Source organism: Rhamphochromis longiceps, linkage group LG7 (genome assembly GCF_057381845.1).
Source record: "Rhamphochromis longiceps isolate RC_006_pf linkage group LG7, R_longiceps_female_GT1.1, whole genome shotgun sequence".
NCBI lineage: Eukaryota > Metazoa > Chordata > Actinopteri > Cichliformes > Cichlidae > Rhamphochromis > Rhamphochromis longiceps.
This window is the reverse complement of record NC_140563.1, coordinates 22,281,222-22,306,880: the sequence shown is the minus strand read 5'-3', so window position 1 is coordinate 22,306,880 and position 25,659 is coordinate 22,281,222. Positions and strand designations below refer to the sequence as shown.

At 39.5% G+C, this 25,659-nt stretch overlaps 1 protein-coding gene across 4 annotated transcripts; it reads left to right on the top strand.

The window, feature by feature from the left end:
• The first annotated feature begins 722 nt into the window (after window positions 1–722).
• mfge8b (milk fat globule EGF and factor V/VIII domain containing b) lies at window positions 723–23,721 on the top strand. Of its 4 annotated transcripts, none has more exons than XM_085412861.1 (11): window positions 723–914; window positions 9,718–9,840; window positions 10,034–10,165; window positions 10,804–10,836; window positions 16,133–16,246; window positions 17,176–17,357; window positions 17,644–17,799; window positions 18,124–18,268; window positions 20,048–20,232; window positions 20,323–20,478; window positions 20,998–23,721. In XM_085412861.1, exons 1-11 carry the CDS (start codon window positions 845–847, stop codon window positions 21,139–21,141), a joined length of 1,440 nt encoding a protein of 479 aa, XP_085268987.1. In that variant the 5' UTR covers window positions 723–844; the 3' UTR covers window positions 21,142–23,721. The 4 variants fall into 4 exon arrangements, with proteins under 4 accessions (XP_085268987.1, XP_085268985.1, XP_085268989.1 ...); XM_085412859.1 differs by having other exon boundaries at window positions 20,030–20,232; XM_085412863.1 differs by lacking the exon at window positions 10,804–10,836.
• Window positions 23,722–25,659: the final 1,938 nt, after the last annotated feature.

The following is a 25,659-nucleotide window of genomic DNA, read 5'->3' as shown; positions in this document are numbered from 1 at the left end:
AATTGAATTGGATCATCGTAGCTACAGTTTAGCTTAGCGGTCAATATGTGTGCATGTTTATTTACTCTGGAGGAGGCTGTAAAACGTTTTGATGAAGTCTAATTTGGGTCAAAGGGTCAGTGAGCTTACTTCTGTCCAACAGCAGTAATAATGAGTTGAGTTCTTGAGTATATCCTGAACTTTTCTGTCAGCACGCATTGCTGTTTTTGTCCCTGTTAGCTGTAACTCTCATACAATGTGAAAATGTAATCAAACTGTTTGTCAAGGAAAGAGTGTGAGTTTAAGGACGTCCTTTTGGTGGCCAAAGGTGATGCTATCAGAAGTTGGTTCTTGAAGTTCACTACTGCTGTTGGCTTGGTATCTGAAGTCAAAATAAAGATGCGTGGTTCTTGGTGCTGTGATGTCCCTCAAACTCAGAGAAAAGCATTTTACTACAAGGGCTGGCAGACCTATTCACCTTCGTAATACATAAATGTTACTAAAATGTAAACAATGATTTTCTCCTCAAGGTTTGGGTATTGAAAAATTGAATGAAATCAAATTTAGATATAGTGCAGCCCATTAGCTATAATAGCTTCTTTTGTTTCCATAGCAGATCAATTTACTTTTCTTAGTGACTTTTTTTAAACGGGGGGCGGGGTCACAATTAAATGCCAGGCTGCGATTGGCCGAGAGCCAAGGTACACGTGCTCCTTCTCCACGCCTGCTCTCTGGGAGTAAGAGCCGAACAACAAGCTCGAGCCGCCGTAGCAACAACGTCCAGACTGTCGTTGCACTCTAACCGTACAGTTGTCCATCAAACTAACAAACTACAGCTATTTAACGGCTGACAAAAACAAGAAGTATGAAGGAACAGACGCGGTTTTTCCTTTGGCTGCAACTTTTTACAGCTTGTCTGGTGTTTGGGGTAAACGGTAAGTTACCTCTCTCTGTTTTAACATTTGTTCTATTACTACCAGTCTTTACTGTCAACAGTCCTTACTGCTCAGACCGCAGCCCACAGTGTCCAGTACCGTGACTGTTTCAGTTGAGTTGGTTGCTTGCTTCCCCTCTCGTCACTTCTGATTTTACACAGTATAAATTAGTTGTTGACACCTCAGTTTTTTTCCCCTATCTCCCCCCTTTTTGTGCGTGTGTGCGCGCGCTAATCACACCCCGGCACAAGTGGTGCCTTCACTTCATCGCCAGAATAATGGAGCTGTGGGCATTTGTAGGTGCAAGTTCAAGCAATCCTTGAATAAGTGGACAGGACGTGTGGGAATGTGGTGAGTGGGACACTGGCTGGTTGTGAAACGGGAGGATTGCAGTTGTAAGGATAATCACATAAAAACAACTAAGCGTCTGTAGCTGATGAGATCTAAATGTGTTCCAGGTTTTGTATGGTTTACAGAGTCAACGCTTGGAGGCATTCATGTGCGCATTGACAACCCCCCCCCCCCCTTTTTTTTTTTTAATTTATTAATTTTTTTATTTATTAAAAAGAGAAGCATCACACACTTACGGTGGCTATTATACTTATCCAGTGTTAACCTTATGCCATTGGCGCTTGTCTTTGTTTGCTTGTCCACGCATCAAATACATTTAGGCCGATGGACAAAAGCTGAAATGGCCTGACTTCCACTGCCTCCATTTCTGCTCACACACAAATGGAAAAGGAGTCACATGTGTTTTCCTTGGTATGATGGTGTATTTTCCAAATGTGAAAAAAGGAAGAAAAAAAAAGGATCATTTTCCACCATTTGCATATTGAAAAAAAAGGGAAATTCATAACTTGGATTACTGTTGTGTAATAGTACATTGCTTTCCAGATTAAACATTTTGATTTATAGTCTATTCAGCTGTCAGTGAGCCACTGGCTTAGTCCTCCTGAGGGATTGAAACTCAGTATCAGAGCAGGTCAAAGCAGTTTCTTCTTCTTTACAGATGTATTTGAAAATATGTTGGAAAGCATAAAAATAAACTAATAAAGAACAGAGTTAGATTGATTTGAAAATAGAAGCGTAGAAGTGGCTACTTTTTTCACAGTATAGCATGACTGTTGTACTTGTCATGGTTTCACTATCTGCCTAATGCTTCTGTGTCAAGAGTTTTTCCTGCCTTTTGACACCCACCAGAGATTTTGTTCAGAGCCAGAGGTAAATCACCAGCATTGTACTTTTTAAATTGCAGTTTACTAATGCATAAACCATGCTTTTCTTTGTAAGATAGTTAGAAATATCAGGAAATTACACTTTTGTTTCCTGTCAAAGTAGCAAAGACTCATTCGCTTTACTGAAGGTGGACTGAACTAGCTGTTATGTGTAAGTCTCCCCTCAAATAGCTGTTTTGAGCCAGAAGAAACAGAGTGTGCCTTGGCTGTGTCTATGGTGCTTGTGTTTGGTGATGAGCCAACATGAATCCTATAATAGATACTTTATGCATTATGCTTTGCTTATAATATAACATCCGAACTACACATTGTGCTTAAGTGCTTCTTAGTGAGTTTTATTGTATTGTTTTGTAGATTTAGTGCTTTCGCTCATCAATTGTGTGGAAACACATGCTGTGGAAAAAGCAAGACATAATTGAAGATATGTTCTGTTTGGTAGTTAAGAGAACCATATTTTTTCTGACTTGAAGGATAGTGAAATTAATGGATAATAAGCAACTCCTCTTACTTATCCCAGGTGCAGTATTGCACAAATGTTTCATGAACATTTCTACGTCTGTTGCTAAAACCGAAATGAATGAAGTGAAGTGCACATCTCCGTGTTCTCTTAGTCCTCAAGACTGACAGACAGGACAGCTGCGGAGAAAAGGTGTAGTTAACCCAACCACAATGTGAAGTCAATTTTCCAGATCCTAGCGTGCCAGCGAACTTCCACCCACACCAGCGCTTGCTCAAATCTCTGCTACAGACAGCAATGAAGGGGGGGGGGACTTGTTGCTGCTGTGTCATGCAAAATGTTTAGAGGCCATAATAAGAGCTGAGTGGATTTTTCCCACTCTGCGTTTGACCTGATTAGGTTCATTTCAGCAGGTTGTGCTTTGGTTGTCTTCTTCATTAGCTGCTGATGGAAGACAAGTGGTAAATTGAGTTCTGTCAGAGCTGAGGCAATCTTTTTCTCATGACAAGACCACTTAGGATAGCTGACGGAACCAGGGCTAAATATAGTCAGGACACTGTGTGTGTATGTGTATAACTTGTGCATGTTGGCAGGTGTGTATGAATAATTTCCTTTTACAAATTTTCTTGTGAGTCTGAGATAATTGCTAATAGATCAGGTAGATATTGGTCTTACTAAATGTGAGATATCTGATCTCAACAAGGAGTTTAATTTCCTGTTAAAGTGATGATGTTCCTTCTTCGAAGTTGCAGAAAAAAAATCACGAAGAGATTTTCCGGAATAATTTAGTTAGGATTGTTTATATATATATATATATATATATATATATATATATATATATATATATATATATATATATATATATTTATTTATTTTTATTTTTCAATATTTTTCTGCTATTAATATTAATTAACATCTTATTTTGTATTAAAGAACATATAACCCATGGAATATCTTTTATTGTATATTGACCTTCTGGACTTCTTTACACACTTTCTGATTGCATCATTACTACTTTTACCCAAGTATCTTTTTCCAGCCCATTCTCACTTTTTCTGCATGGTTGTGTTGAAATAATAATAGTAATATAAAAGAAACAGCTTTTCATAACAGTGCACATTGGATTTATTACCTTTTCATATATTTTGGTCTGACTCTGCTAAAAAGGTTCTACTTACTTAGTAGTTAGTTGTTGTTGTTGTTATTGGCTAACAACTTGTGATTGAAAAGTTGCTACCCAGTGAGCATACCCTGGATAAACTTTTTGGCTTTTAGAATGAGCATAACTAAATTTACTGGATGGATAGATGGACTATTTTCTTTTTTTTTTTTTTTTGCTTTTTAATATAAACTCACCAGGAAAGTGTTTCCCATAGACTTCTATAGGACTGGGAATATTTATGAAAACTCATCAGTTTCTCCCTTGATGGCCATGAAAAAGTACAGATTTAAGACAGTTCAGTTTGGTTCACTTTTCACAATCTACATCCGTGTTTTATACACATCCTTTGTCTTGGGGGACTGGCATGGCTGTGCATTGGTCCAACACAGAGCTTTGGAGGACAACATCTGTCAGATTTTATATATTCTATGTCCTTTTTTTTTTTTTTTTTTTGCTTTTGGAGTTTATTCATCTCCATGTGTGTGAATGTGTGACGGAAATCTTCATTCATATCAAAGCTCCGTCTAACCATCTGCGCGTTCTGGGTCTTCCCCTTGGGCGTCTGTCTGCTTCAGCATGTGACGACTTTATTATTCCTTTTCCCACCAAATCCCTTGGGGACAGGACAGGCTCTTTCTTTCTTTCTTTCTTTCTTTCTTTCTTTCTTTCTTTCTTTCTTTCTTTCTTTCTTTCTTTCTTTCTTTCTTTCTTTCTTTCTTTCTTTCTTTCTTTCTTTCTTTCTTTCTTTTAAATTCCATATGAATTTTGAATAGCTTCCTTAATCAATGTTTCATAACAATATGGAATATCATCTAATTCGGGACACGTTATTAGTGTCTGTCGCCCCACTTTCCAATCTGCCATGCTGAATATTTTACACGCTGTCTTTTGTGCATTCAGCACTGGAGCCAAGTAGAAAATTGATGGGATTTGCATCCAAGATCAGGAGTTGTTTATACAAACTTTTTGTATTCATATGGTCGGAGAAAAGAACGCCAAATTATTGACGGTATTGCCACAAAGGTTACATCTCCAATGAGTAATCCAGTTAAGACTGTTGTTACTATGGAGTTATTATCTCTATTTCAGCTGTAGTCAGCTACAGACGAGCGTGTTGTTTTGTTGATGGTGCATGACTCGTGTGTGCCTGTGTGTTTGAGTGTGTATTTTTAGCGGCTGGCCTTCGTTGTTGTTTTCTTGGGAGCAGTAGCAGATGGCTGTGCTCTAGAATAGCAAATGCAGATTACAGAAACCTCACCTGCAGCTGGAGTCCCGCTGATTCTTAATATTGAAAAGGCTTGGGTTATCACAGGACCTTCTTTGGGCAGCCATAACACATCCACTTCCTGTGTGTTTAGGTTTCCCCTGCTTGCTCCTTGAGCACTCAGTACTACAGGAATTTTTATTATAGTTCAGCACATCCTTAACTGTTTTAACAAGGGTTGGACGTGTGTGTGTGTGTGTGTGTGTGTGTGTGTGTGTGTGTGTGTGTGTGTGTGTGTGTGTGTGTGTGTGTGTGTGTGTGTGTGTGTGGACATGATGTAAGCTTTTCTCCTTCTGGTACACTGAGTTCCCACACTCGCCTGCCAGCCTGTATGACCTGGCATGCCAGTGTGTGGACGTCAGAGCAGCGTACAGCATGTTTGCTGTTTTCAAACCCCAGGACCTTTTCAGTCCAGTTGTTAAGACCAACACCATTAGCCATTTCTGAGTCCAAATGGTCCTCCAATTCCCAATAGAAAATGAGCACTGAGACGCCATTGAAAGTTTAAAAAATGGTCTGAATTCTTTTAGCTCCATTAGAACAATCAGCGTAGCTGTTCTCCTAGGTGTTATAGTAAACTAAACCAAGGCTTGCTAGGTTTAGTGGCATGAGACGTTAACGGTAAATGAACCAGTTAGTTAACGTGTAAAGATGATTGTATTTAAATCTGTTTTTTGTAGATTTGTATGATATTTGAAGGTGAGCCTGTTTTTGATGTAAAGGTTAAGTTTTTTTTTGTTTTTGTTTTTTGAAAGTACAGCACTTATATAACTTTGCATGTAAACAAAGCCAGAAAACGAAATACTAGTAACATTTGGAGGGTTCTCAATAGAACTACATGTTGAGGGTCCACAGTGGACGAGTGCTTATGGCATATGGCAAGAACACAAAAAACAAAACAAAAAACCCCACAGAGAACGCCTGAGATCCATGACATGATCTCATGTTAATATGTTGCTGCATGGTTTGGTATTAGCATGATATCCACAGTGAAACATTGACAGCATCATGTTGAAATGCTGTGAGCCTCACACAGTCGAGGAGATGCCTGGGTCCAGAAATGAGGTTGTTATATCGTCAGTAACACACTGGTATCAGTGCCTTGCTGCATTCTGTCCTGCACTAAAACAACTTCTCATGTCCGCTTCTTTTTTCTGTTCTGTTTTTCTGTTCTCACCATGCATATCAACAGTATGGAGACATTACCTTTGAGATTATTGACTTCCAAACCCCTGACCTCTGACAGGTCTCGCTCATTCTTTGCACTTAACATACAGCTTATGAGACTAATCACCCCTCAGACCACAGTCAAGTTACTTCCATATGGCTGCAGATAGCTCCTGTTTTGAATACATTTAATAAGGTAATTCCTTAATGTCTTTTTAACCTGTCTAAGTGTATTATGTTTTGTGCACCACTGTTTTTTTTTTCTCCAAGTCTCCTTTGATAACTCAGGGGTAATTTGGATGAAAGAAACTTTTTGCCCTTGGCTATGTGTATTTTGTGCACAGCAAATGGCATGCTCTGTGCAGTCCCCACAAATGATTAAGTTTGGAATACAAATGGATCGGACATCAGTGCGGAGGCCAGAGTTTTATGTTACCTCAAGAAGACAGAGGAGTCATTTGAGGACATTAGGAATGTGGTGGACAAACTGAGGACTCATTAAGTGTCCTCAGTTTGTCCACCACATTCCTAATGTCCTCAAATGACTCCTCTGTCTTCTTCCTCGTTCAAGGTGCACATTAAATGCAGTAAGTCCAAAAAGTCCCTTGTTGTGGAGCCTACTCATCCTTGTTAAGTGCTCATCTTCTTTCCAGTCTATCCATCTGAATTGTATAGTGATCAGAGGGTACAGAGGATTGACTGAGATTGCTGGTTAACTGTAAAGGTTCCTCCTTCTGTGATGTGGGAAATATCTGTTGGTCCCCCCCCCCCCCCCCAAGTAAACACAACACTTATCACAGACGCTCATACCAAAGCCAACTCCCTGTTTGGACCTCAATCTAGGGCTGGGGCATCATGGGAAAGGCACAGACAGTGACTCATAAAAAGTGAGAGAAACAATGCCCTGTGGAATTGGGTTTTCCAGCCAAACATCACTCCACATACCTTCCTGATCTGTCACTGTGGTTTAGATTTAGTGGGGCACCATGTTGGGTACTTGTAGAAGTGGTGTACTTTTTTGTTTTTTCACTGCATTAATAACTGTAGCAAATATTATGCATCTATATCTGTACTCTTGTAGTACAGAAAACATTTACTTAAACATATTTTTAAGATTTAAGTATCTTGGAAGAGTATAACAGAGCTTGGGGTTCATGTGGTTGCATTTGCACAGCATATAACAATATGTTATATAACTGGTTAAGTTCAGAGCCATGACTTGTTTGCTTTGTGACTCTTCAATTTCATTATACTTAAAATGAATAGGTGTGAACAACAAAAGTTTCACTCATTTCACTCATCAGTAAAGTGACTTTTACTGACAACGGTGTCATTGTAGGGATTTTTTTCAGGTTGGGTCACTGCCTCTTTGCGGACCACATTAACTTGATGCGTCATTAATTTCATTTCCTCAATACACCCAGGCAGATTTTCAGCTGAATAAGTCAAATCATATCACAAACAGACAGATAAAATGCCGATGGTTGCAAACTTTATTTGATTTTTTGTAAACATATTTTGTTATTCATTTTTATCTGTTGGGTTTCCAGAGGAAGGGAGGATGTGTTCCTTCCCAAAGATAAACAGGCAGCAACTTTGTTTGATAAGGATTTGTTAGTGCTGCCAGGCAGGCCTGTTTCCTAAGAATCCCACGAGATGTGAAAGCACTCAAGGGCCGTGACACTGGATGCAGCACAGATAACCTGGGATATTCGTGGGCTGGGCACTTCATGGATAAACAGTCAAACAGGATGTTTGTAAAATGGATCTGATTCTTGCAATTCCCTCAGTGCTGTTTGCTGGTAATAACAAATGAGGTCCATATTGTCATAAGTGACTACGCAATACTCAGACTACACAATATTCATTTGTGCACGTTGAAGAGTAGTGCTTCCGACGTTGGCTAGAGTTTGCACTGAATAAGTTACTCTGTGTTTTGTTTTTGTTTTTAAGAACAACTAAGGATGTGTGTGATCACATTAGAAGCATGCGGCCTTGCGCATTAAATTTAGTCTCTCCAAAATACCATTTTTAGCTATGGCCCTGTGGCCTATGATAATTATACCCTCAGCATAGCTAAAATGCAGTTCTTTAACTTTATATTAGAAGGCGGGGAAAAATATTTATTCCCTCCACCAAAACACAGGGTCAGAACTCCTTTCTTAGCCTGTATGGCAGACTCTGTGGTGATTAAACCACTAGTTTGTCTCAAGGGGTCCAACCTCAGTTTCCTTAACAATTATCTAAATGATGATAAAGTGTTTGCTTAAAAAGGCATCTCTGTCTTCTTGGGTGTTATAAGACGCTAAATCATTGACTTCCTCTGTATTATTCGAAGTGTCAAAATAGCTATATAGAGTTGTCATTTTTAAAGTTGATTTCCAAAATACTATGTATCAATTTGCAGAAAATTGTCATTACATGTGGTTTGTTATTTAAACCCTATAAAGGGCTGATGGCTGTGTGAGATGCTTTCTCGCTAAGTTTGCTTTAGGAGGAGGAAAAAGCGCTTTGATAGAGCATGCAGGAAGTAAAATACCCATTTGCTCATTGTTAATTCACTGTACTTTTTTCACTGGTGTAATTCTCAAATAGACGTAACATATAGTTTGAATTAGAGGCATCCCTTTTTTGTTGGACTAAAACTCTGCGAGTAAATCAGACCTGATTCAGTCATGATGCTCTTAAAACACCACAACAAACCCTCTGTTTCTTTTTTCCCCCTCCGCCGAACACTAACTGACATGATTTCCCTCATGCCCAGAGAGCAGCCAGATTGTCAGGTCCAGGCTTGGCAGCAGTTACACTCTGGTAGAAGCATCCAGTGTTTGTGTGGTGTTTACAGTGTAGTGATGGCTTACTCAGCTTTTTAAAACCCTCACTTCCAGCCTGCAGCATGGTGTTTACTCTTCAGAAACACAATATGGGAATAGAATGGAAATATGATAACAGAACAACATCATTTTAGTTGTTTAATTGTTGTTACACTCTTACTGAATGGCTTTAGACTATAGTTGTAATGCTAAAAAATGAGCAAAAATTTAATATTAGTAAAAACATGTATAGTGGCTCCATAGTGTGGTGGTTTGCACATACACCTAACAGTGAAGGATCCCTGTTGTAAGGAAGACGAGACCAAAAAATCCAATTGGGGTTGTGTCAGGAAGGCATCTGTTATTAAAAATATGTTAACATATGGAGCTACTCCTTTGTGAAAAAGGGATAGCTTCTTCATTGTAAAGACGCATAAAGCCAATGCTAAACCTGCCTACTGTATGTGAGCATATTTTCTGTCCTGAAATATTCTCCTGGAGATATCAGATGTTTGCTGAGGGGAAAAAGTAAACTGTCAAGCATTTATAAATGTGAAATGAAGCAAATAAACCACCGCTGGCTTCATTAAAAAAAATCAAATTCAATTTCCCCACTAGAAGAACGTACTTTTTTATCAGTTCTTGTGCAGAGTAGTTTATTTTAAATGTAGTACTCAACTTGCCACCGTTCCACTCTATATGCAGGTGATTTCTGTGAGGTGAACGTGTGCACTAATGGTGGGACCTGTGTGACCGGGGCAGGGTCTCCATTCATCTGCATCTGTCCTGATGGCTTCTCTGGAGAAACCTGCAATGAGACTGAGTCTGGTATGTTATGCCTCTGCAGGATGACTGATTCACAGTTTACTGCTTAGTTTTTCCTTAAACATTTTCTGGCATACCCCACTTCAGAAGCCCAAGTTTAATTTTGTTAAATCAAGGTTAAACCCCTTTCATTAAAAAATTACATAGAACACTGCTTAAACTCTGTTAAACTTGGCTCTTTTTTCAATACCCAAAGGACCTTGCAACCCCAATCCATGTAAGAATGATGCCATCTGTGAGGTGACGGGCCACTCCCGCCGAGGTGATGTCTTCAGCGAGTATGTCTGCAAATGCCAGCCAGGCTTTGATGGAGTTCACTGCCAGAACAGTAAGTTTGTGCTCCCTCTTGACTGTTGTAGGTTGCAAATATAAAATACTGGCAGGCTTTTTGTGGGCCTTGTAGAGCTGCTGTAGTGTAATAACTCTACTTAATGAAGGCCAACTATGAATGAAAATTGAAAAAAAATGGATGTTGGAAGAGTTTTTTTGACTTCTACTGATGCTTACTTGTGGAGAAAATTGTAATAAGCAGACCTAAGTCTCAGTGTTGCCACTGTGCTACTATTGTGTGTGTGTGTGTTTGTTTGTTTTTTACCAGCAGTACATACTTTGCCATGCCATTAACTGGCACGTGTAATGACGTCCACATTGATCAGTGTAATGTGATACGCTAACATGGAGACAGCTGCTGTGAGTACTGGCCACCAGACCGACAGTTGTCATCCTTTTTCAGACGTCACTCAGACCAGGTTGCTTTAAACAGGGTCAGCCTGAAAGAGTCGAAACAAGGATGGGAACGTGCTGCGCTCCTGCAGCTGCCTCCACCCCTGCACACACAGACAGATGGTTACTGTTTGCAGGAGAAGGCAGCAGAGTGACAGTTACCACACGTGCTCAAAGAGCTCATTTGCAAGTCAGACCTTCAAAGTGTATTTTTGTGTGAACCTGTGTGCTTTTCTGTCCTAGGTGTCCAAGGTGCAGATTTAAATTCAAAGAAAGGTAACAGTGAAAACAGGAGTGTTTGCTGCACTTTTATCTCTTTTCCTTCTTGGATCCAACTTCTCTCTGTTCGCTCTGGCTGCATGTGGAGGCTGAGGAATTTGGCTACATTCACAGATACACTTATAGACAAGGAACCGCTGAGTTCAGCATTATCTCTAACTCAGCACAAATAGTCCTTTATGAATCAAGGCCAACCACAAAAACAGCAGTGATATCATTTTAGCATTAGATCCACCAACTTTTAATCAGTTCAGCCACCCTGATGGGATGGGTCTTGTTATACTAAAACATTTGCTCAGATATCAGTGAAGCTGTGCATCATTCCCGCTGAGTCAATTAGGTTGCTTCCAAGTTCTCATCTATTTTAATTTACAGTCCCCAGAGTGTATTTAAGTTCAAGACATTCTTTTTTTCATTTAAGAAACGATAGCCAAGGAATCTGTTTCTGTTTTCTTTTCCCCTCAAAAACCACAAATCACAGCTCATCAAAATCTATACATTCACAAGTCATTTGGCAGTTAATGTTAGCTAAGCTGCCAGAGTATGAGCCCTCCATGGGGCAGGCATTTACACTAATTAGATGATGCCTCAGGGATAATGAGGAGTGGAATTTATTTGACCATGTCTGTTTGAGAGCCCCCCTGAGGACTGCTGGGTCATAAAGGTCCCCCTCATTTTACAGCTTCTGATGACTTGTTTGACAGTTTAAGTGCTCTAAAATATGTCTGTGTGTGTGGGCAAGGAGTAACTACCATGGCAGCCAGCTCCTATGGTTTGTGTGAAGCAAAAGGAGTCTGGAAGAAGAAAACCGGTGACTGTGGTGAACCCAGGGATGTAGTGTAGTTAAACATTTAGCCAACATTCTCACATTCACTTCACACTTGCACATTCAGACAGAAATATGAGGCCAGAACTTCAGAAAAATAAAATATTCAGAAATGTGAGGCTGTATAGGATTGGTAATGCATGGGAGTCTGTGATTGGAGTGATGGTGCTAATCAGAAAGCAGTCAAGCTCAAAGCCTGACAAGCAGGTGTCAGCAAACTGGAAGCCAGATGTAGGAGATGATGTTCGCACACAAACTACTGCATGGAAAAAAAATACTATAAATAGAAACAGAAAAGAAGTGGAAGATTGGCTGATCGGGGAATGGGGGGTACAAAATGGCACCATTCAACTCCACTTCAAGATTCGCAGCCTAAAATTATTTTGAGAAACACATCAAAGGAACAAGAAATCTACTGGAAAACAGCTTAATCACGTGTGGGCTGCACATCCCACATGAACAGCCGCACGCAGCTCATGATCTCATGTACAGACTGTTTAGCATACACTTACACACACACACACACACATGGTTTATCCCTCGTGCCAGTCTAGCCAACAGAAAGTGGCGGTCCATGCTGAGTGCTAGCAACGTCAGCGCTGCTTCTGTTGCCGGGTGAAAAAGCGAACATGGAGGCGGAACAGTGAATTAAGTCTGCCCTCCTTACAATGTCACACTCACTACTCAGGTCTGACTGCAGCAGTTCTGATTGTCCTATCAAATTGGCCTAAAAGCCTTTATGGGTTGTACAGAATTTGTGTGTGTGTGTGTGTGTGTGTGTGTGTGTGTGTGTGTGTGTGTGTGTGTGTGTGTGTGTGTGTGTGTGTGTGTGGCGGGGAGGGGGTGGGGGGTTATAGAGATGCAGAGAGAGAGAGAAGGATGTTGAATGCTTTTCACTTCAGACCGAAGCAGATTAATGCAAACAGTACGGGAAAGAGTCTTTTTCTTCTTACAGTCTTTAAATCCCACATTTCCGAACAGTTATTCCGACTTCTTGGAAATCAGTGCGGAGGCCAGAAAAGGGTGTGTCTATGAGTGTTCTGATCTCTCATTTGTTTTGGGAGAGTTTTCAACTCCTCCCAGGATGTGGTGGTGCGGACAGTCTGGGACACATGCCCCCTGTGGAATACAGGGTGTGTGTTTCATGTGTGTTTGTGCCGTCATGAACTCTGTTGTGCCTGGCATATATTTTTTGGTTCTCTACAGTCTGCATTTAAGAAACCCTGTTGACCTAAAAGGAACTCAAAGCAGCTTATGTGGAATCACTACATGATCTTAAGAATCACGACACAGCTGTCAGGTGTTTTGATAAGAGGCTGAAGCCTCACAGGTAAAAAACAAACAGACTAGTAAAGGTGGGTAGTCACAATTAACCATAGAGGTTGCTTCCATGAAAATAAAGACATTACAGCTTGGATGGATGAAGTGAAGTAAAATTATGTATTTTTTTTATATTAGTTCTTGACATTAAGTTATTTTTAAAGTAAAAGGAATTTGTCAAAAGTAAAACATTCTCCGTCCACTAAATAAGTATACATATTTGAGTAATACTTAAAATTTTATTAAGCGAGTTGGCTTTAAAAAAAAACTAGACTTATGGCATTCACCCATGAAGTTATGATAGATTAGAGGAGCCTGCTGTGTTTTTATTTGAAATTGTAGTGAGTCGAGTGGCTTTGCCCAAGATCCTCAAGAAAGTACACCAACCACATTTGTGTAAATATGTAAATATAATGTGGTGTTTAACTTTAGATTACTTCTAACTTTAGAAGGGTTTTGCAGGGAACCTTGAAATCCGTCAAACTTCCCCTTCTCTTTTCTTTTTTCTTTTAAGCCACAAGGACATGAAGTCATGAATAATGAATACATCATACAAGAGTGTGGAGATGCAGTAATATAGATAGTAAAATGTTTCACTATAGAAGCTTTGGTGTTATGGTGGGACAGACTGTTATAGGCTGTGCTATAACAGTCTGTTCAGTTCACAGCACACAGAAAATAACACATTTCAGCCTTTTTTTTAAATTTAATAATGCCACTGGGGTTAAGAGCAGCTCTTGGTTACTGTACCATGGCAACAGTATGAGAAGTGATTAAAATATGTAATCTTGTCACTTCATGTTGGCTTTAGTTTGAATAAATGACTTTGTTCCTGTTTAATAGTTGTGCTAAATTTCATAAAAATCACAAGGTCGAACGTTGCTAGCATTTATACTGAGTTTAGCAGTTTCATATAAATAAGTTTCAGAAGGTTCTTAAGTAACGTCCTTGGTGTGTTGCTACTCTTTGTCTTTGTGGAGAAGGGTTTCTGTTTTGTTGTAAAATCACATCAATCGTTTAGTTTCAGAGCTCACTTTGAGAACCTTGTAAGGTCTAGTCTCACACTGTGAGGTATGGAGAACACGACACTTTTAAAAGAGTAACTCCAAAGCAGGTTTGGACTGTCAGATGCAAGCTGGCACCTCATCCCACTCTGCTGCAGCACAGATCCAGGATGCAGACAGCTTTGGTGATCACCACAAAGCGCTGCCAGCGGACCTTGGCTGTGCTTCGATCAGGGTCAGATTTCAAACAAGCCACGTGAGATCTCTATTGGTTTTCGCTTCCTGCTGAGACAGATATTGACACTCTAAATATTGTGCTAGTGTGCCGTTTCCCTTAAACGTGATAGGGTTTGTTGGATCCCAGCCATAGAGAGCTGGCCTGTTTAGCTACCACGCACTCGTCCCACTAAAATCTATATGTACAAACAGTTAGCTGATACTGGGATGCTACTACACACAGAACAGTCAGTATTGTTTTTCTTTTAGTCGTGCAGGTCATACATTTTGCAACATTTCCCTTGCCTGTTTTCTCCCTCTCTTCTTTCCTCCCCCTTTTATCAGATAGATGGATAAATGGATTAGCGCCTGGATCTGACAAGGCTGTGTGGTCCTCCTGGTCCTCAATCCTCTTACAGGAGGAGGGCCACCAGCTGACGCTCCTCAGAACTTGACAAGAGTTTGTCTTACTAATGTTGTCTGGTTTGTTTTCTTTGAAACCTCACAGATCATCTCACTTATTTGTGACAAGAACTCAGTTTGTCCCCACAAATCCTCTCGCCCCAGAAAACAGCTGTCTGATTTTAAATAAGTTTTAAAGTAAATAAAAATGGAAGATTGACCTTTAACTTTTGACTGTTTCTACCCATGAATTAGCAAAGTGCAAGTATTCATACACCATGTGCTACATTCATCCTACACATTTTATTTTATTTTCCTTTTTTCTGTTTCTGTAGTTTCGAATGTTGTAACGATCCAGTGCATGTAAAAAAAATAAAACAATAATAATAATAAAAACAATTATGCTGTAATAAATTGTTATAGTAAAATGTAAAAGTGCTCTGATACAGGAAATACCAGCATGCCTGGATATAGACAGAGGTAGCTGCTAACATTTTTTTTCACAACAACAAAGTGATCTAAGAGGCTATTTGCAACATGCGTTTAAAATATTCAGCTGCTAAAATAGTCAGTTTTATGTGATGAGCTCCCCGAGCTAGAAGTGTCACAGCTGTGGACCTCATTATCCAGAGTTTGCGGATGCACATTTCAAAATGACTATATATTCCTCCTGTGACGTTTGAAAATGAATGTTTGGACACAGAGCTATTTATAGAGAGAGCATGTGGGCAGGAAGATGCTGCTGTGTGTGCGTGTTTGTTGGTTAGAAACATTACATCAATGTGCTGAGTTGTTTGCGTGCATTTCCCTGCGTAATAACAAGCACTCAGGATTAAAGCTTTAGAGATTTGGTCTGAAATTCTGCTTTTTGTGTGCAGTCATCTGTACAACCAGCATCATTTGTGCCTTGGTCCTGAATGTGGTCAATATAGAGTGCCTTCAGTGCCGGTTTAGTCACACTGACAGTTGTGGTGGGTGAGATGAAAAGGAGTTTAGTCCCATTTTCATTCTGCTGATTTGTCCCCCTCTCTGTGTTACAGTTTTTAAGTGGGACACATAATGTTTGTAAGGGTACCATCAAGAGGTGATGCAAAGAATTACAGCAAAATGAACACATTCAAGGCACTGAAATGATTCTCCAGAAGATCATCTATTCTACTTTGAGCATCCAGAAATGGAGTCAGAGATTTCCTATAATGACACATTTACTTCTGGGAGATTTGTTTTATAATCTACACCTAAAACACACGATCTCATGTGCAGTAGTCTCTTTGATGTCAAATATATCTGTCAAGTTTGCATTTTCTGACCTAGGACTAAGCTCGTCTCACTAACCTCTCTACAGCTCCAGTTCTGCTGGCACAGCATGAGGTGACCTTACTGTAAATCAGATGATTGAATATTGAACTCTGTTTCTCAAGCATGATATGCAGCTCACTCACACTTCTAACCATAATCTGCTTTTAAACTTACCTATAGTTGACCTGTCCTGTAACAACACTGACTGTGATTTATCTCCCTGTAGATGTAAATGACTGCGCTGGACAGCCATGTGAGAATGGCGGTACCTGCAGAGACCTGGATGGAGATTTCAAATGCCACTGCCCTTCCCCTTATGTAGGAAAACACTGCCAACTTCGTAAGTGTCAGACAAGCACTTGGTATGACAAAATGCTTTGAGGGATAAATAGCTAAAAAACAAAGACATTTTTTAGATGGCAATAAAAAAACTCCATATCTTCTTAGCTTTAATATTGCTAATGTAACAGAAGCACTGTGATTAAAGGAAGTGCACGACACTAAAGAGGATAGGGGATGGTGGCCAAGCTGCTGGGGTTTTATGATGATCAATGCTCAACATAAAGATGGTCTGTTCAAAATGCGAAATCAATGCTTTGTTCAATTAGGCTGATTCAGTGCTCTGCATCCCTAATGATTTTATGGTTCAGGCTAGTAAAAGTTATGCATACACATCACGTGTGTGAGACCAGATACTGACTTTTTACATGCCTCTCCATTGGTGACCGTCAGATGCAGAATTTTGGGGGGAGTTCTTCATCCCTTGAGCCAATTCTTCTGAATATGATACTTGAGAAATGTGTTGTTGGTACTGATTTGATACAGACATTCACTTGGACTTAATAAATAAATAATAAACTAATTTCAGTTTTGTTGTCAAAGAAAACACAATTTTGGTTATAAGTGAAGAATTAAAAAGCAACAGCAGAAAATCTTCTATAGAGCCTCTAGCTGCCAATTACATTACCAACACAGACATGTCACCTATATAAATTAGGTTGATTACTAGTACAGATGGATGCTGGGGTTGTGAAGGAGTTGAATCAGCAGGTAGCCACGCAGGGCAGCAGCACTGCTGACATATCAGACCCCAAGACTGGTATGATACTGGGGAGTGAGGCGTAGTAAAAGTAAAACTATCTCATAGGCTTCGCACCACGTGAAGAACGTGAAGACTGCATTGTGACATAATGTTTATTCAGCTCCATATCTCAGAAACAGAAATGAAATGGAAATAAACTTTAACCTAACTCCAGGCTCTTTCTTCAGGCTGTATTTCTCTTCTCGGCATGGAGGGAGGGGGCATTGCCGAGTCACAGATCTCAGCCTCATCAGTCCGCTACAGCCTACTGGGCCTGCAGCGCTGGGGCTCTGAGCTTGCCCGCCTCCACAACAAGGGACTGGTTAATGCCTGGAGTGCTGCTGCACATGACAAGAACCCATGGATACAAGTGAGAATAGTTATACAGTAGATTATGAGTGTAACGCAGGCAGTTAGAAAACTGACCATGTAGACTGACAATAATAAATAAAGGCTGGTGAGAAATTAGGGTCTGGAATCATCGAGATTTAGAACAAATGCATTTCAATCATAAACTTTTAACATATTCTCACAGTATGCAGAGCTTTTTGTTTGGACTGCTTCATTTTACCTCTTATGTTTTTGAGATTTTGAAAACTATTTGATTTAAAGGGAAGGGAGACTCATCTTACCATCATCCATTTCTACATTTCCAGATCAACATGCAAAGAAAGATGCGCTTCACAGGAATTGTGACACAGGGCGCCAGTCGCATGGGCACAGCTGAGTTTATCAAGGCCTTCAAGGTGGCCTCCAGCCTGGACGGCAGGACATACACCATGTACAGAACAGATGGACAGAGAAAAGACTATGTAAGGCAACAGAAGAATAAAGCACACAGTATTCTAGTTGAAAAGTCTGGTTTCCATTGCTTTATGTTAGAATTGCAGTAACTGTTCCAAACAAGACAGATTCCACAGTGATAAAAGACTTTCCTTTACAAATAAATAATATATCACACATCACACAGATAAATCTGGTAATACTCTACGGTTACTATAATGCCACACTTTTGACTGCATCAGCTTGAAAGCAGAAGTTTATTCAAGATAGGTCACAAAGCTACTAACAATGGTTGCTAACACTCACCTGATGGTGCAGTTGACACAGTTTGCTTGCTCCCACCTCTCTCCTAGATTTTTGTGGGGAACATGGACAATGACGGCACCAAGACTAACATTTTTGACCCCCCGATCATTGCCCAGTACATCCGCATCATTCCCGTTGTGTGTCGTAAGGCTTGCACTCTGCGCATGGAGCTGGTGGGCTGTGAACTCAACGGTAAATTCACAAAGAAAACATCCGCTGTACACATGCCGCGCACACATGTTAGGTTCTCAGTTTATTGAGGTTTGTTAGTGACTGAAAGAAGCTTTTTAACATGCAGGCTTAATGTGGGAGGAAGTTTTCAGGAAGGGAAATCCAACAGCCTTTTTTCTGCTGGCATTTATCTCCTATGTTTTGTCACTAATTATTTCAGTTTTGCATTGAGCGGTTAATTATGATCAAACGATGTCATGCGCAGGGTAATACTCTTTGCCAGCTCTGAACGCAGCTGTGTGCTGTCTGAGTCTAAGATGTTCCCTAAAGAATTTATTAAAACCATATGATTATATATACCGCAACATATTGGATGCTAATTGGTAAAAGACTCATCATATTCATCGTCCCAATGTTGTCACCCCAGGAGGCTGATGTAACATGTGGTTCTTTGAAGTCTTCTGTATTTCAGTAGAAGCATATTCATCTTTCTTTTCCTTTTATCATTATCATGTAGTTCCTTCAGTCTTGCTGGCCTCGTTGCACTGTCAGACATCTGTTTCTCTTTGTTGTCTCTTATCAGTGTGTGTTCTTCTTCCACTGAACTTCAGTTTCTGCATGATTCCACAGTTGTGTAACACGAGATCCCGACCAGCATGTGTTTTTGGTTTAATCACTTTACAACATACTAATACTTTCACATTCACTTTAATGCAAAATGCTCATTACCTAATCTAGCACTGTTTGTTTTACATTCACTGACTTGCTTCAACGCTGTTGAGTGAATCAGCTCAACTGTAAAGATGCTGTTTTAATATTCAGGTGCTTGTGCTAAATATTTTTCATGCAGCTTTGACCCCTGTTCATTTAACATGCATGCTCAGCTGTTCCACTAACCCATCACTCATTAAAAGTCTGTTACAGCCTTTAAATATTACACTGAGCTCCACGCATTTTTCTTTTTTTTTAAGGTCTTTATTCTGCACATGTAAAATTACATAAAGTAAGAATACTGTGGACCTCCAGTCACTGTAAAACCTAATGTTCTCCTCATCCAGTGGGTGTTTGTCAGCCTCAGGTGTGATTGGGTAAGAGCAGAGACGTTATAGAACAAAGAAAAGTAGAAATCTTTGGGCCCAGCAAAACCAAAAAACTAATAAGCCATTCATCTTGTTGCATGCTCAGAGTTGAAGCTCATGTAATTTTAAACTGCGGGTTGGTGGGCATAACTAATAGTATTCATAATGAAGATGAAGGCAAGTGTATGTAGTGGGTTTTTTTTAGCTTGCTTTATCCTTGGTGTGAACAAACATGGCAGTGCTCTGGTGAGCTGAGCCAGGCACTCCAAGTATATGATTTTATGTCCCCATGAAATTAAAACATTCATTTAGACAAAAGCCCAATGTTGTTAGCCTAAAATGGCAGCTAAATAGCAAGACTGTCTTGTAGAAGAAATGTAGTTGGTCTAAGGGTTAGGTCAATACATTATGAAATATAAATGATTCCAGCCAGCCGCAACAAAGAGTTGAGAAACACCCACATTTTGTCCTTGCTCATTTGTCTGTCGCTTTGCATCACTGGCTGGCCTTGGGCTGCTTCCTCTCCGTCCTCTGTCTATCATGCTTTCTTTCTTTCTTTCTTTCTTTCTTTCTTTCTTTCTTTCTTTCTTTCTTTCTTTCTTTCTTTCTTTCTTTCTTTCTTTCTTTCTTTCTTTCTTTCTTTCCATTCCTCTTTTCTCTCTTTCCTTTGTCTCTTCTTCTCTGCCTGGTCTCACCTCCACAGTGTATTCAAACGCTTCAGGTTGTTCAGAGCCAATGGGCATGAAGTCCAGATTGGTGTCTGATCGCCAGATTACAGCCTCCAGCACCTTCCGCACCTGGGGCATTGAGGCCTTCACCTGGCACCCTCACTACGCCCGGCTGGACAAACAGGGCAAGACCAACGCCTGGACTGCTGCTACCAACAACCGATCTGAGTGGATACAGGTGGGAGAAGACTGGCCAGAGTTGCACACTGGTTTTTATTTAATGCATTCTACTCATGTAAAGGTTCTTTTCTTTTGTCTATGACCTCAGGTTGACCTTCAGTCTACCAAGAGGATCACAGGAATCATCACACAGGGAGCCAAAGACTTTGGCTCTGTCCAGTTTGTCACAGCCTTCAAAGTCGCCCACAGTGATGATGGACAGTTGTGGACCATAGTTAAGGACGAGACCACAAAGACAGACAAGGTCGGTCCAACAGCACAGGGGAACAAAACCATCTGCCCAATCTTGTGTACCTTCCAGTCATGGTACCCAAACAGCTCTTACTTTAACCGTGTGTTTTTTGTAATCGGTAAATAATTAAATAAAGCAAAAAACTGAATAACAACGAAATCTGTATTTGATGTACTTGTCTGCATCTGGAGCCAGTTATGCTGTCACTGGGACTGATTAGTCTTCTGTGTGTATTCATTTCCATTACATCCAAAAAATCAATTGATCTGCAGATGCAGGCAGTATACGGCCAGATTAGGTCACACTGAGGCGTGGCTCTGATTTAATCAATAAAACATTTATGACTTTATGATCTCATTTTGAATTTTGTGTTTTATGTTGACAATGGTTTTAGATCCCATGTTCCTTTTTACTTTTGCAACTAAAATATCTTAATGGATCTTAATAACTTTACACAGTAAATTAAGGCGGTTTTACTGTTGCAACAACATGTGAAACTGTTGTGTTAATTAATCACTTTCTTCTCTTCAGATTTTCCCAGGCAACAGCGACAACAACGTTCACAAAAAGAACATCTTTGAGCCGCCGTTATACGCCCGATATGTCCGCATCCTGCCGTGGGAGTGGCATGACCACATCACCCTGCGAATGGAGCTTCTGGGCTGTGACGAGTAGCGTTGCCCCCCCCCTACCTCCTTTTCTCTACCTCCTTCCCCTCTCTTTGCTTTCCTCCCTTCCCTCTTAATTCCCTCCTTTCTTTCTCCCTGTTGAGCCACACCTGCACTGCCTTGCTCTCAGCCCTAGAGGGCAGCAAACACCAGAGTAGCACACCATGACCTAAACCCTGGCTGGCCGGAGGTGGGAGTTGTTGCCCCTAACCAGTGTTACCAGAAGTCCACGTGTGCCCTCTGTTTTTGTTTCCTGAACTGATCATTCATCTTTTCCACCTGAACCAAATCTGGGATCTTTTCAGGAAGCAGATCTATGGACAGATATGATCCAATCTATTGGCAAAATATAAATAAAATTATTGTGTCCCTAATCCCCGTGTTTGAGGTCAGGGGTAACACGACTGCTGCTGTACCAGTTGGTGCTACCTGGACTCTGATCTTAAATCTGTTCTTTGTGGAACATGGAACCTCCGAGACCCACAGCTGGTGATGTATATACGCTCCATTAAAACAGCTTGCACATATCCTTTAAATGAACCCTTGAGCTCCCCTGAAGAAACACAGAATATATATTATCTTTTGAAGTTACACTGAGGGTTATGGACAAAACTTAATCTGAACATAATATCTAATAATTAATATATGATTAACATATTGGCAAATAACCAGATTTTTTTTTAATGTATTTTTATTTGAAAAAACGACCAAATTTACTCACAACAAACTAAAAGCTTGTAATATTTTATTTTGCTTGGCAAAAAAAAAAATATGTGAGACTGGAAATCTCAAGGTCAGTCTTAGAGTAGTACTAGTCTTTCTCACCAGTGGTTTAAAGAGTTAAATTCTTGGTTTGTTACCTTTTGTTCCTTTTCAGGGCTGCTTTAAGATGTTTAATGTCTATTTAATATCTAGTTCCAAGCTTTAGTATAGCAGCCACTAACAGAATAGTGTTCCTTTTTTGTACAACAGTAAATTCTTGACCTGGATGCTTCAAATAAAGATGCAATCCACACATATTTTTTTGCCAGCACATCCTCAGGTTGTTGTTGTATTTATAAAAATCTAGTATATGGTGCACTGGTGCTGACACACAGAACAGAAAGAGGAATCAAATGTGTTTAAGTCTCCATCATTACAAACCTATAGAGTCACTTCGCTTGTGATCTAAAATACCTGAGGAGACACCCGGGATCAGATATTTTAAACAAAAGACAGCAGGTTTAAGATAATTAAGAGGTAATTAATATATGAAAGACAAAAACAACACTTTTTTCTTTATTTGCAAATCATTCAAACACATGCTGCAGTCATTAGAGGGGATAAAATTTTTCAAAACATTTAAGATCACTCAGAAAATGTTTTTTGTTTTTTTACAGTTATTGCAGTCTTTCATGTGTTATTAGCTATAGCAGGTATATTTTACTTTTATAAAGTCACATTTATGTTCTGGTTATAAAAGTCTCAGATCTGGACCCCCTACTCAACTTATGTTTTACTGAAATAACAGTATTAAATCTGTAAATATATGTATTACCAGATGCAAGCCTAAAACTAAACGGATGTCGTCTCAGGTCAAGGTAGATCTGCTCCAAATATTCACACAGTTTCACTTTTTTATGGCACTTTTATGTTCGTGTTTTGAAAGTATTAAAAACCAAAAAAAAAACTGTGCTGTGCATTGAAGAACAAACATAGATTTTGCTGTTATGTGTAGAGGTAAGCAGCAGAGAAATCAAGTTTGCAGTTCAGTGTCTGTTGGATTAAACTGAGTTTTGAAAGTGGTGTGTGTGCGTGTGTAGGGGGGAAGGGGTTTGGGTTTAACATTCATATACGCAGTACGTTTGTACTGGGATCTGCCTGGATTGGTAGACGCTAATGTTTGCAGCAGATCATTTACTTTGGGTCCAGCATTATGCCTCCAGTTCAAAGCTGCAGCCCTGCTGATAAGATACCAAATTAAAGCTGATTTTAACGCTTCCACTGGACATGACACAAGCCTCCATATCATCAGCTTTCTGCCACCCTGTCACAGTATTCTAAACCTTTCCACCCCATGAATTATGAATTATGGGCTTGTGCAATATTATACTGTGTTAGTTTTGATGACAATAAATATTAATTCAGGATCCCTAAAAAATGCATGAGGGGACAGCAGTGCCACTGAGAGGTCGCGGATAGATGTCGGTGTCAAACACTGTACAGTATTTATTATCGGCGCAGATGATTCCAGGCAGCAGGCAGCCCTCTTATCCACGTCTGCATGCGTTTTATTGGTTAATAGTTGCTCAGTTTAAGTTTCCACTTTACTGGTGACATTTTTTCTAGATAGTCATCAGCATTGAAGTTATAGATATCTTGTTCCCCTGTTCTGGCTTTTTTTTCTGATTGATCAAAAAGAAACTGATGATATTGATGTGTTTTATGTATTATGAGTTACTGACTGTTGACCTCTGAATTTTGGCTGGTTTTGAAGCTTTTAAAAAAAAAAAAAATTTATTATTCCAGTCTTGTGTTTCTAAGAGGACCTTGTGTTTGGCCTTTGTATCTTTTAAAATGAACGAATAAATAAAGAAAACTGAAAAACTGTCATGGTGAATTGACTGGGGGCTACTTGACTGTTACAGCAGCAACCTTTAAATCTGTCTTTGGGTGGCAGACTTAGGTTATATTATGCTGAATTAATTGGACCTGTTTTCCATTTAAAAAGGTGGCAGATCAAAAGATGAGGAGCGTGGAGGGTTGTTTTTGCCTGTTTAGCATTTAAACACCCCAAGGGTCTTTCTTTTTACCACTCTGCCTGTTTAAATGTATCGTCACCCAAAGAGGGCATGTCTTCTTTTCTCATTACAGCCTGTGAAGGTCACTCCCAAGTAGGGAAATCCCTCTAAGGTTTGACCCACATAATTGCAATCATATGAAAATACATTCACATGGTGACACGGTGGCGGTTAAATTCTTGTCGGTTTGGGCTTTTTTTTTGCTAGAACTGAACAAACAAAAGGTAAATGTTGTGGAAAATTACTCCAGCAAAACCTTCAGATGATTGTTGTTGTGAACTGCTCCTATATAATAAAATTTAGCTGAATACTATGTTTTTTGTGCTTAACCAGTAAATTCTGGCTAATTGTGTAAAAAAAGCAGTAAATCCAGTTACGACCAGCCCTCCCAAGTAAACCAGCTGTTTTCCCTCTGGTCTTGCTGGCAGCTATGGTGTGAGTTGAGAACCTGTCTCTTTGTTGTTGTTTTTTGCCACATATATATACTTTGTTATATACAAACATTTTTATCGGAGGGAATACTTTGCTTTTACAAGTTATTTCTTACTTATTAACCTTTAGAGTACTTTCAAAATCCCTACGTTGATCCTATGTTTTTTTTAATCAGTGAGATTAATGTCTTTGTCAGGAAAGGCCTGAGAACAAAAATGAGTCACAAAAACACAAACAACAGACAAAGAAATGCGGAACAGAGTAAACAATGTGTTAATAAATGCAGTTGAAAGAATGATAAAAACATGAGATGATTAAGCCTATACGTGGGGGCTAAATCTCCAATTCAAGGGCAGTTTGAAGTTGTTGACATTTAAAGGTGCGTGGTATATGAAACCAGTTTTAATGAGTTTAAACTTAAATGAAAGAAGAACTTAATGTGGTTTGAAGACATTATCACAGGGGCTTTCTTGACACAGCATATTTCCACCACCGCTGAAAACCACACTATAAATAAATTGCATTTAACTGGATGCCAATAGGCTTTCTGTTATTTTCTTGAGAACATTAAATATTATATTTCAAGTTGATTATTAATAGGAGAGCTGTGTCATGCTTTTTTTGTTTTCTCCCAAGATGGGCTCAGTTTCAAAGGTTTATCAGTTAAAAGTAGGGCCATCCCCACCTCTTTAATCTTTCTGGAACTGTTTCATAATTTTATGAGTAATTCAAAAACAAACAAACAAAGAGAATCCTGAGAGAAGGAATGAATAGCAGGTTTTTCCAACGTGTATCAAACCTTTTCATGAACCTTATGAACTCTGAATCAAAGTCTACTGTGAACAAAAATGCCTGGGTATTTGTATGACTCAGCAAGAGTAACAACATTTAATTGTAGGATGCTCAGAATTTGTGGCAGAGGTGGAAAATTCCATGTGCTTGATCTTTTCTAGTCTGGGATAAAGGAGTGCTAATTGTATTTAAAAGTATTTTAAAATTGTGAAAAAAGTGCTAATCTCCCCTCTGTTTTCAATCCACCCGATACACTCCAAAACCACTTTAGGTTTGTGATTTTCTCCTGTGTGGCAGTGTGGATCTTCATCATGCAAGAACAGCACAGTCTACAGAGATTTCAGTAATACTGACAATTTTTAATGAATAAGTTATTTTGATTGCTTGTGCCCGATGTACATTTAATTTTTAACAACGAAAATTGATACTGAGAAAAATGGCAGAACTAATGATTTAACTTATGGTACTTAGGAGAAAGCTGAAATTAGTTAAGAAAATTAGTTAGGAAAAACCCAGGAGCC

Bases quoted from the DNA above. Each gene is read 5' to 3' on its own strand.
- mfge8b (XM_085412859.1), top strand. From the start codon at position 845: ATGAAGGAACAGACGCGGTTTTTCCTTTGGCTGCAACTTTTTACAGCT. The intron at 10,837-16,132 runs GTAACAGTGAAA...ATCTCCCTGTAG, and splicing joins AGATTTAAATTCAAAGAAAG to ATGTAAATGACTGCGCTGGA. The intron at 20,233-20,322 runs GTGGGAGAAGAC...CTATGACCTCAG, and splicing joins ACCGATCTGAGTGGATACAG to GTTGACCTTCAGTCTACCAA.